The sequence below is a fragment of the Littorina saxatilis genome, unplaced genomic scaffold (assembly GCF_037325665.1).
Source record: "Littorina saxatilis isolate snail1 unplaced genomic scaffold, US_GU_Lsax_2.0 scaffold_2241, whole genome shotgun sequence".
Classification (NCBI taxonomy): Eukaryota; Metazoa; Mollusca; class Gastropoda; order Littorinimorpha; family Littorinidae; genus Littorina; species Littorina saxatilis.
Genome location: NW_027125997.1, coordinates 622 through 12500, shown reverse-complemented (window position 1 = coordinate 12500; position 11879 = coordinate 622). Strand labels below are relative to the sequence as shown.

The window sequence follows — 11879 nt, the reverse complement described above, 5'->3', positions numbered from 1 at the left end:
CTCTCTCTCTCTCTCGCGCTCTCTCTCTCTCTCGCTATTTCTCTCTCTCTCTCTCTCTCTCTCTCTCTCTCCCTCTCTCTCTCTCTCCCTCCCCTCTTTCTCTCTCTCCCTCCCTCTCTCTTCCTCTCTCTGGATTTTGTAAACAGAGACCTTGCTCATTGGTAACCCCCTCTCTCCCTCTCCCTGATCAAGCATTAGAATGTTGGTATGACACCCTACTACCTATAATAAACAAGCACGCACCTATAAAGAAAATGAGAGTAAAACATCCTAAACTTCCACCCTGGATGTCCAATAAAATAACTGAAGCCATGGATCAGCGTGACCTGTTAAAAAAAGCTAAACAGTTCCAAGATTATAAAACAGCTAGAAATAGGTTAAAAAACATGGTTCGTGACTCAAAGAAAGCTTACTTTAATAAACTCGTTGAGAATAACCGGGATATCTCGCAGATCTGGCGTGCACTAAATTCACTCATCAGAGGTTCCACCTCTAACTCCACCCAGATCCCCCGTCACTTAACGCCAGACATCTTTAACTCTCACTTTTCGTCTGTAGCTACCTCTCTTAGCAACCCTGACAATGCCTCTCCCAACAACTCTGACAATCTATCCCTCTACTGCAAACAAAAGACGGCGAATAAAGCACCCTTTCAAATCCCACCCATTGCAGTGCACGAATTAGGACGACTGATTTCACAACTTCAGAACAAAAAATCTTCAGGACCTGATGAAATCAGCAACCACTTATTAAAACTCTCCCTTCCTTACACAGTTGACTCTCTCACATATATCTTTAATCTCTGCATTCAGCGCAACACCTTTCCGCAAGCACTAAAGAAAGCTAAAGTTATTCCTCTCCCCAAATCCAAAAACACTTCTGATATTAGCAACTACCGCCCTATTTCCTTACTCTCAGTACTATCAAAGCTTCTTGAAAGACATATTCACATTAATCTCACAAAATACATGGACCGTTTGGCCCTTTTCCACCCCTTGCAGTCTGGTTTCCGCAGTAACCACTCATGTTCTACTGCGCTCTCGCTTTTGACAGACAAATGTCTGTCAGCCATAAATTCCTCCCAGCTCTCTGGGGTCGTATACTTAGATTTTTCTAAGGCCTTTGACCTCGTTGATCATAAAATTCTCCTCAACAAATTATCACTATATCTCAATGGATCTGACTCTCTGTCTTTCTTTCAGTCTTTCCTTGAAAACCGATCGCAACAAGTCTATGTACATGGTGCGTACTCAAGAGAGGAGTCCGTGTTATATGGAGTACCCCAGGGCTCTGTCTTAGGTCCTATTCTTTTCTGTATTTACGTTAATGACCTTCCACTTCACTTCTCTGACAACTCAGTAGAGTGCCACATGCTCGCTGATGACACAACACTACGGACACAAAATAGACGTCTTGAAAATATTCAACAATCTCTTCAGCACACCCTTAGAGACATCTCACAATGGTGCTCTGAAAACAACATGGTCCTAAACCCTCTGAAATCTAAATCAATGGTAATTACAACGCGCCAGAAGCATCAGTTGTCCCCCCTCTCACTAGATCTCACCATCAACGGAAACTCAATAGAAAAGGTTAGCGAACACAAACTGCTAGGCGTGATTATCGATGATAAGCTTAGGTGGCATTCCCACATTGAACATCTGTGTAAACGCGTTTCAAGAAATGTATTCCTACTTTCAAAACTTCAGTCAGTCATAACTTTAGACGCCCGAAAAATGTTCTACAACGCCCACATCAAACCTCACATTGATTATGCCTCTGTCATCTGGGATGGCTGTAGTGATGCATTATTCAAAACTATAAATTCTCGTCATCGTAGGTCAGCTAAACTCATTCTGCCTGACCCATCACTAACTACTGACGCAAAACTGACAGCCCTCAATATACCTCAACTTAAACAACAGCTTTTATTTAATAAATCAGTTTTCATGCACAAGATCCTACATGACCAAGCACCCGAATATCTAACTCACTTGTTTCAATCAACACCTTCTCGGTATTCCACTTTCAAGCATAATCTGGCCTGCCCGAAGCCACGCATTGACATATTTAAAACTAGTCTTTCATACTCGGGAGCTTATGTCTGGAACTCCCTACCTACATGCTTAAAATCGACCAGTAACCTTAAAACATTCAAAACACATCTGCAAAAATACATTCAAACATCACTTTAATGTAATGTGCCTGGTTGCTCAAACGTATGTGTGCCTTTTATCCTTCTGAAAATGTGCATGTATGTGTCTTGCGTCAACTTGGTGTGATAAGAATACATTCTCGTGTATTACTCCTTCTAGTATCTAAGATAGTATTACTGCATTTTATATTGGCATGGTGATTCCTTCATAATCTAAGATGGTATATATTAGGTCATGAACGTTTTTTGTTTTTTTTTATTGTTTTTTTATTTATTTTTTTTATTTTTACTTTGCTACCTGATCCTTTATTTGGTTAGTGTGTCGTGTTATGTTGGCTTGCCTTATAAGTTAGTTGATCTTCTGTGTGTGTGTGCGTGTGCGTGTGCGTGTATATATATATATGTGTGTGTGTGTGTGTTCTGATAATGTATGGTTGTATATCTGCATATCACATGTCGATAAAAAATGATCTTATTCTTATATTACTATTATTGCGTGTGTCTGCGTTTCATCATAAAAAGTTTGTTCCTATGTATTCCCATTTCGATTATAACCATTCTGCTTAGATCAGGACTAGCTGTAAGAAAGGTCCTACGGACCTAATGCTATCTTTCCTGTAATAAAGTTCAATGTTTCAATGTTTCAATGTCTCTTGTAAACAAGAACACTCTTTACTTAAAACACTGTGTATATATATATACTCACCCCCCTCCCTCCTACACTCTCTCCCACCACAATCTCTATTGCGAATGTTGACGCATTTAGATTGAATTCATTGAAATGAGTATTTACTATTTTCTTACGATTTGCTGTCCTTGTGCTTGTTCGTATGCATCTATATCTACGCATACATCGGCGTCTGTTCTTGGCAGGAAGGACGGCGACGAGAACAACGAGTATGACGATGATGACGATGATGACACAGCCAACGATCAGCCCCGTAGAGGTTGACTTCCCGTTCAGTACTGTAAAGCATTAACATAAATTAACAGTCATAGATAGAAGGGCATGGTATGAGCTCCTCCTCTGTATGAACAGTATGACATTTGTAGAAAATAAGAGCTGGGTCTGCCTTCGTTAAATGAGAGTCAGCAATGTATCATCATTTAAGTGCCATAAACATAGGTTTTTTTTTAACATTAAATCACTCTAATAAGTGTTCCGGTCACATAGAAAGAACAGCACTTCAAAATCAATTATTTACAAGTCACTTTGGGTGAATATAAACATCATCAAACATTTCATGTCTCAATCCTTTCCCTATCTGATTGCGTGCAATCAGGACGTTGTCATCTACCTCTATTCTGGTTATTTGACATATTGCAACACAGACCTTACACTCTTTAACAAAAAAGCATACCTTTAGTTTGTGAGTCTGTTACTGGCGCAGCAGCCATGCAGTCACATGCAGATGAACGTTCATGCGAACATGCACATTAGAAGAAAATTATGAGAACGTCACAGGTAGGTGCGCAAATCAAACATGATATAGGTCAGTACACATGCTGTAAGATAAGTCGTAGACCAGAAGACGAGTGACATCACTGTCATTTGTGGGCGTCAGTACGTGCCTTACAAAAAAATGACATTAACATAATTATAATGTATTGACCGTCATTACATTCCATCTGATGAAACTAATCACCCGAGCATTTTCATGCTGGAATGCAAGACAATGGATATCATCACACTGGAAACAAGATCTAAAAAGTGTTCCTTTCTTTTGTGAAGAAGATCTAAGTTGTACAATTTAAACAACTTGTGAAACAGTTTAACGCTACACGACATGGCATGTACCGATACTGTATGTCACACGATTTCCTTCTTTGCCACTTCTATAAAAAGCAAATGTGTACAATATTGTATGTTACACGCTTTGGAGCATGTGCAAGAACGGATTCAAACTCAAAATCTTCCCTCCAAAAGTCCCAAAATGCACACACGACTTTTATTTCCCCTGCTGTTATCGTTTCTTCTCTTTACACATTATTCAACGCTGAGAATACTGAAAACGGCATCCCAGACGACAGTTCTGTTTTCATACGCGAATTTAGCTGCCCTTGGAAAGTGGCTAGCTCACGAGGCCTGTTGGTCTAGAAGGAGTTATGAACAGACATGACAAAGATCCGGAAAAGAACAAACATTTCGCGCATGTAGACACAGAAAGACGTCATGAAGAATGCGATGCTTCAAAAGATACAGACTGTGACGATGACTCTGACGTCATTCACACATACGGAGACGTCATTCATAGTTGTTCTGCCACTTCCTTGAAAAAGTAGATATCTCCACAATGGCTGCCCCTGTGTTCAGATTTGTCAAGCGTGAGTACGCAAAACGTGTTTGTTCTCTCCTCTGTTGAAGCTGTGAGACAGCAATGCTATTTAGACTTGGTCGTGTGACAGAGTTTTCTTCCACACTCGATTAGCTGATGTCTAACTCAGCCTGACGGCTTCGTTGGACAATCAACGTAATCTCGTGTGGAAGAAAACGTCTGTCTCACTACCAAGTCTGAATAGCAGGTAATGCCCAAGTCGCATCTAGCAACAGCTCAGTTCAATTTACAAACAGGGTACACACAACCTATCTGTTTGCAATTGCAAGAGAGAGAGAGAAAGAAAGAAAGCGAGAGAGAAGAGAGAGAGAGAGAGAGAGAGAGAGATAGAGATAGAGACAGAGAGAGAGATAGAGAGAGACAGAGAGAGAGAGAGAGAGAAAGAAAGAAAGAAAGAAAGAGAGCGAGAGAGAGAGAGAGAGAGAGAGAGAGAGAGAGAGAGAGAGAGAGAGAGAGAGAGAGAGAGAGAGAGAGAGAGAGAGAGAGAGAGAGAGAGAGAGAGAGAGAGACAAGACAAGACAAGACAAGACAGCATCTTTATTATCGAGGGTAATAGATAAGGAAGAATATTGCTATTTTACATCCAGCCCTCGCCCTAATATAGGGTCAACAAGAAAAGAAGACAATATAATCAAAGAACTATCACATAAAACGTAACACATTGTAACTGTTATATACAGATACACATTTAAAAATACATTGTCATACTGCATTTTAAGTACAATTGTCAATGATAAAGAGTGTCAATTTTTAACTTAATCTAGATCTGAATATTATTATAATTGTGTTTAACATGCACATACACTTTAAAGGAATTGACGAACCATTCAGCACATGTTTATTTGCATTATGTGCGACTTATCAAGCTGTATGTGTTTGTTTCATGTTTAAGAAAAATTGGCAGTGAGTTCCATAGGACCGCACCTGAATAAAGAAGGCTTGATTTGAAAAGGTCAATACGTGGAATCAATGTTATGATTTTTAGTCTGTTATAGTTCAAAATAAAATGATCACGTAATGTCTCCGGTGCATACCCTGACATCACTTTATGCATTATAACACCTTTATTATACATCAATCTTTTTTGAAATGGTAATACTTGCACATTTTTATAATCAGATTCTGAAGGAGTGTGATTTGTTAGCATAATTAGCTTAACTGCTCTTCTGTGAAGACTGGCTAAAGGTTTAAAAAAAATATGTAAAAAACAAATATTGAAAAAAAATATATTTTAAAAAAATATGTTAAAAAAATTATTTAAAAAAAATGGATTGACCCATTCTAAATGTGAACTTACATGATTAGTTAGCATGACATCATGTCTCTTTTTGTTAGCATAAGAACCAGTTTCCTTTGTATTTTCATTGTAATTTGTATTACACAATGTTGCTAAATATAATTTGCATCACATAAATGGATGAACACTCCTAGACATACCAGTGCGAGATGTATGTATTGCCAAGCACATGCAGTGCCCTGTTCAACCTCTGTCATTGCTAATGATACATTCTGTTCTTTAAACTATGTCAAGCCAATTCTGTTTTAGACTCACATAATAACGTGATGCAACCCAATGCCTCAGTGTGTATTTCATTGGTAAGGATCGACCCAATGCGTATTATAAAAGGAGCAAAGACAAAGACTTTAGTATTTTGTTTCAGTAAATTCGGCTGTGATAATATAATGTTTGATGCATAGCAGTAATATTTACACGTTGGATTAGGCATTGTTTGAGAAGCAGAACATCATACCGAGCCACCATTTTCCGGAAACACCTTAGAACATGAGATACATTTGTGTAAACACACCAACCTACTATACGAATCTCAAACGCCACTTCAACACTTCCAATCCCATTGGACACGTTTGCAAGGTACATTCCTCGCAATCTCTTGGGGACATACACTGGTTTAATGCTGCAGTTCAATATATATTCTTTGTCTCGATCTTGTTGGCAAGTGGAATGGAAGTTGTCTGATGACACACGGCTTCCCTTGGTGATGGTGCCTTTATCAAGGTAGGTGAAGGAAAACTCATGGGGTACAGGGTAAGCTTCAAGCATGAAGACAATTCCATCAATTGTCATGTTCATCGTTTCATTGACTGTCGTTTTGGGTGGGCCTGCAACAAAATACAACATTGATTGGTCACATTCTACGATAACTATCATAACATACTAGACAGAAAGAGGGGTTTATTTGAATGTACAGGGTTGATCGGTTCAAAAGAGAAATAACGAGCGGATAAGCAACAGAGAGAGAGAGAGAGAGAGAGAGAGAGAGAGAGAGAGAGAGAGAGAGAGAGAGAGAGAGAGAGAGAGAGAGAGAGAGAGAGAGAGAGAGAGAGAGAGAGAGAGAGAGAGAGAGAGAGAGAGAGAGAGAGAGAGAGAGAGAGAGAGAGAGAGAGAGCGAGCGAGCGAGCGAGAGAAAGACACATACAATACATAGGGAGAGAGAGGGAGTATTGTTTTAAGGTGGTGGTTCAGGTGGTGGTACAAGTAGCTTTATGTGATAGTACAACAAATGCAACAACTACCAAAAACAACAACGGCAGTAGCAGTTACATCAGCCGTATTTCATATCAGCAGTTATGTATAAAAAATTAAAAAGTAGGAACATGTTGTGGTGGGGGAAAAGGTACAGCAGCAGTAGAAGAATGCATACATGAACCATTTGCACATCAGTAATTGTGACCCTCCACCACGAAATGAGTCGCATGTCACCTCGCGCGGTTCTGCGCTAGGCTTAATATAAGTCCGGGGGTACAGTGGTAAAAGTGTGAGGGTCACCTTAGTCACAGGCTTATAACTCGAAAGGTTTTTGCTCTTTTCTAAAACGGATTTTACCACTGGATAGAGCATAAAACACTCTTTAGGAAAATGTAAAAATATGAAAATCATGCAAAGATGACATGCGACTCATTCCGTGGTGGAGGGTCACAATTATATAACTGTGTAACTTACATCTGACGTTCAGCATGATGCTCCTGGTGTCAGGGTGACCCAGACCGTTGTGTGCTGTACAGCTGTAGGTCCCCATGTCTCGGCACTGGATGTCTGACAGTGTCACAGCGGCCTGGCTCGTCCACTTTCCCATTTCAGTGATAGTGACATTGGTGAAGGGACTCTCCCTGTTGACCCAATCCAGCGTAAACTCTGCAGGCCCAGGTCGACCGAATGCATTGCAGACCAATTGGAGAGTTGCATTATTAGACTCATTCACAGTGATATCTCTGTCTGTACCATTCAGTGTCAAGCTCTTGATCTTGGCTTTGTCTGGAAAAGGAGCATAAACAACGAGTTTGCAGGGTGTTCAACACATGTACCCATTTTATTTTATTTTTTTTCAAAATTTGTTTTTCTGTAGAGTGTTATTCAACTGGCAGGTACATTATGGAGGATGTATCACTTTGGATGTTATTAATCAATGTAATGTGATTCAGAATTCTAAACTATTTGACAATTACTAGAATATATTAGAAACAAAAAACATACGGTGTAGGTGACTTACGTTCAACAGTGAACAGTGCAGCAGTAGAGATGTGGTAAAATCCGTTTCCGATATTCAGTGTTGCGTGACAGATACACTCTGTGTCTTTCTCTGTGGCAAGGGCAGCGTTCACCGTGACAGAACTGGACACAGAGGTTGCATTGTTGGCGTCAGGCTGGTCATCTAGCGTGGGATCAGTACAGGCAAAGTGGACACTGCCCTCCAGTGGCTTGCTTGTGGTCAAGCTGCATGTCAGATTATCACCTGTGTGCAGTAGATCAGACCTAGGGCTGCCTGATTGGGGCCCTTGCAGCACGGGGTCTGGTCAGATGAACAATCAGAAGAGTATATTGCATTTTCTTTTGAAGCCAGTATTTGTTAAAGTCAAGCAGTCATTCATCAAAACATACACCCATCAACATAAACAAAGGAATGGCAAACGAAAGCATACATATTAACAGCTATCGTTTTTCAGCGTGGCGATAGGGTCGGATATCTTGACGAGAACAAGTATATATAATACTCCGAAGTCGAAGACGAGTCAAAATATCCGACCCTATCACCTTTCTCAAACCACAATGGCGTTTATGTTGCTATTCTTACCTAGAAATGTAAGTTTTTGCTTTGATGTGATTGGTTTCTGACGTGAGCAGACGAATTTTCTTCGCGCATGTTATTGCGCATAGCTCTACTGCCACTCTCTCTCTCTCGGCCTGACAACACAGTGACATTCGTGCTCAACACAAGTTCAAGTTTCCTGTTTTTTGCTTGTAAAAAAGATCAAAGAAACCAATTAACAAAGCGGAAGAGCAAACAGGTTAACCTTGTTGTGTGGTTTGTGTTTTCCATTTTGACTGACATCAAGTCATTTTTCAAGTGAGTTAAACACGCACGCGCTCGTCTCACACACGTGGTAAACGGTAACGTACGACTGTCTCAGTTCGGAGACTGATTTTGTGGTGTACAAGGGCACACATTCTATAGCTATGTCTTGTTTCTTCGGAAATTAAGCAGATTAGGCTAATTCATCATGTTTAGAGTTTGCAAGCAATGGTAAGTATAATTGCATGTCTCTGATGGTATGAGAGCGAAGGAATTAACATCTGCTCGAGTTGAACCGGAACTACCACGTGTGGTTTGATTTTGTAAATATAAATGATATTGAGCAACTTCCGGGGAAATAAGGACGAATGATCGAAATAGGGCTGTGTGTAACTATTTAATCACAACTCCCGAATTCCTCCATGTGTCTATCATAATAGCAATATACTGTACTGACCGAATGGACGGAAAGGGGAACAAAACATAGATGGATGCATGCATGCATGAATGCCAACTTCAGTAAAAAGAAGAACAGAGACAAAAGTAGTTATACAACATAACATACACATAATGGAACGTGATGTGCATAATCACTCAGCCGTATACAAGCAGTGATACTGGTATGCTCAAAACTGCACTTTAAAGACAAATAATTATGCTCACATGCGAAGTTAATGCGTATGGTTTGAAAGACACGCTCCGTCTCGTTGGCAATGACTCGTTTTGAAATGCACTCAGGTTGAATGTTGTGTTGAGTAGCATTCGGTTCAAACGTGCACGTACTGCCTTGTCCACCATTACTACAGTTGACGTTAAACCATCTAAACACTGGTGTGGGGGAGACACCAGGGTCAGCACAGCTCAGCTCATAGTGATGACGTCCGCTTGTCACATCCAGGGTCTGCGTCAAGTTGATTTGCAGATTGCCGCCCGTTGGTCCGTCTATTGATCAATACATTAATCAATCAATCATTCAATTAATCTATCAATCAATCGATCAATCACTCTCTCTCTCAATCAATCAATCAATCAATCAATCAATCAATCTACAAAGCATGTACATGAAATGTAAACAAAACTAACAAACACTTATTTGTGATTCACTCGGTTTTAAACATTACATAATTAGTCAATCGATCGGTTTTATGCATACATCGATCGGCGATTTGATTGATCAATTTAGAAATCCTCTCATATGTTAGAAATCTTTACCTCGAGTATTTTCTTCGTTCACTGTGGTGCTGTTTGTCTGTATGGTTTTCCGTTTATTCAAATGTCTATTTCTTGCGTGTGTGTCTGTTTGATGGCTTCTTTGGTTGCTGTTATCTACTCATTGTTGTTGTTTCTGTAGGTGTTCGTTTCATTTCATAAAACATAGACATACCGTTATTTTGAAAAAAATAAAAAATGCTTACCTTGACAGTTTATAAAGGACAAACTAACAACAGTCGCAAGCAACAGGCAGAGGTCTTTCATTTTGACTGCATTGACGCCTCTCCTGTTAAATCACGTGCGTACTCTCATACAGTTCGGCTTATATGCGGTACGTTTCTGAACACTGCGGGCCGCAACTTTGTTGAAATGTTAATGAGGAAGTATATTTAAAGCGCGTCCAAAACTAACTCGTGTCTGCACTACTTTACACTGTGCTCAACGATCACATTAACATACGAACCATTCACTAAAAGATCAACCATCGATAAACTGTGTGCAAACGTTAAAACGATGTTGGAGTCGTATGCGTGTATATGCTCGCACTTGCGTGCTGCATTGACCACATCAACCAGAGGCAAAACCTAGTTCGAATGTGTACATTAAAGTCGTCTTAGAAGGTTAAACAGATACTTTCCCTGTTCATATTATTGTCTGCCTGTTTGACCCAGTGTGTGTGTGTGTGTGTGTGTGTGTGTGTGTGTGTGTGTGTGTGTGTGTGTGTGTGTGTGTGTGTGTGTGTATGTGTGTGTACAGAGACAGAGATAGACAGACAGACAGAGACATACAGACAAAAAAGCCAATGGGCAACACCTGCACGTTTTCTCGTAATCAGTATCAATAATTTTGTTACAGGCAGGTGTAAAGGTTTCAATCAATCAATACTAGGCTTATATCGCGCGTATTCCGTGGGTACAGTTCTAAGCGCAGGGATTTGTTTTAATTTTTTAAACTTTTTTTTTTAATGCAATTTATATCGCGCACATAATCAAGGCGCAGGGATTTATTTATGCCGTGTGAGATGGAATTTTTTACACAATACATCACGCATTCACATCGGCCAGCAGATCGCAGCCATTTCGGCGCATATCCTACTTTTCACGGCCTATTATTCCAAGTCACACGGGTATTTGGTGGACATTTTTAGCTATGCCTATACAATTTTGCCAGGAAAGACCCTTTTGTCAATCGTGGGATCAAGTTTAGTCAAGTTTTGACTAAATATTTTAACATCGAGGGGGAATCGAAACGAGGGTCGTGGTGTATGTGCGTGTGTGTGTCTGTGTGTCTGTGTGTGTGTGTGTGTGTGTGTGTGTGTAGAGCGATTCAGACCAAACTACTGGACCGATCTTTATGAAATTTTACATGAGAGTTCCTGGTAATGATATCCCCGAATGTGTTTTTCTTTTTTTTGATAAATGTCTTTGATGACGTCATATCCGGCTTTTCGTGAAAGTTGAGGCGGCACTGTCACGCCCTCATTTTTCAACCAAATTGGTTGAAATTTTAGTCAAGTAATCTTCGACAAAGCCCGGACTTCGGTATTGCATTTCAGCTTGGTGGCTTAAAAATTAATTAATGACTTTGGTCATTAAAATCTGAAAATTGTAAAAAAAAATAAAAAAATTATAAAACGATCCAAATTTACGTTTATCTTATTCTCCATCATTTGCTGATTCCAAAAACATATGAATATGTTATATTCGGATTAAAAACAAGCTCTGAAAATTAAATATATAACAATTATTATCAAAATTAAATTGTCGAAATCAATTTAAAAACACTTTCATCTTATTTCTGGTCGGTTCCTGATTCCAAAAACATATAGATATGATATGTTTGGATTAAAAACACGCTCAGAAAGTT

The 11879-nt window shown here is 39.6% G+C and overlaps 1 protein-coding gene across 1 annotated transcript; it reads right to left on the bottom strand.

Moving 5' to 3' along the window:
* Positions 1-1323: 1323 nt before the first annotated feature.
* On the bottom strand, positions 1324-10355 carry LOC138954451 (uncharacterized). Its single transcript, XM_070326296.1, has 7 exons — positions 10217-10355; positions 9465-9743; positions 8001-8300; positions 7454-7765; positions 6205-6612; positions 3008-3121; positions 1324-1391 (listed from the first exon to the last, which is right to left on the bottom strand). Exons 1-7 carry the CDS (start codon positions 10275-10277, stop codon positions 1324-1326), a joined length of 1542 nt encoding a protein of 513 aa, XP_070182397.1. The 5' UTR covers positions 10278-10355.
* Positions 10356-11879: the final 1524 nt, after the last annotated feature.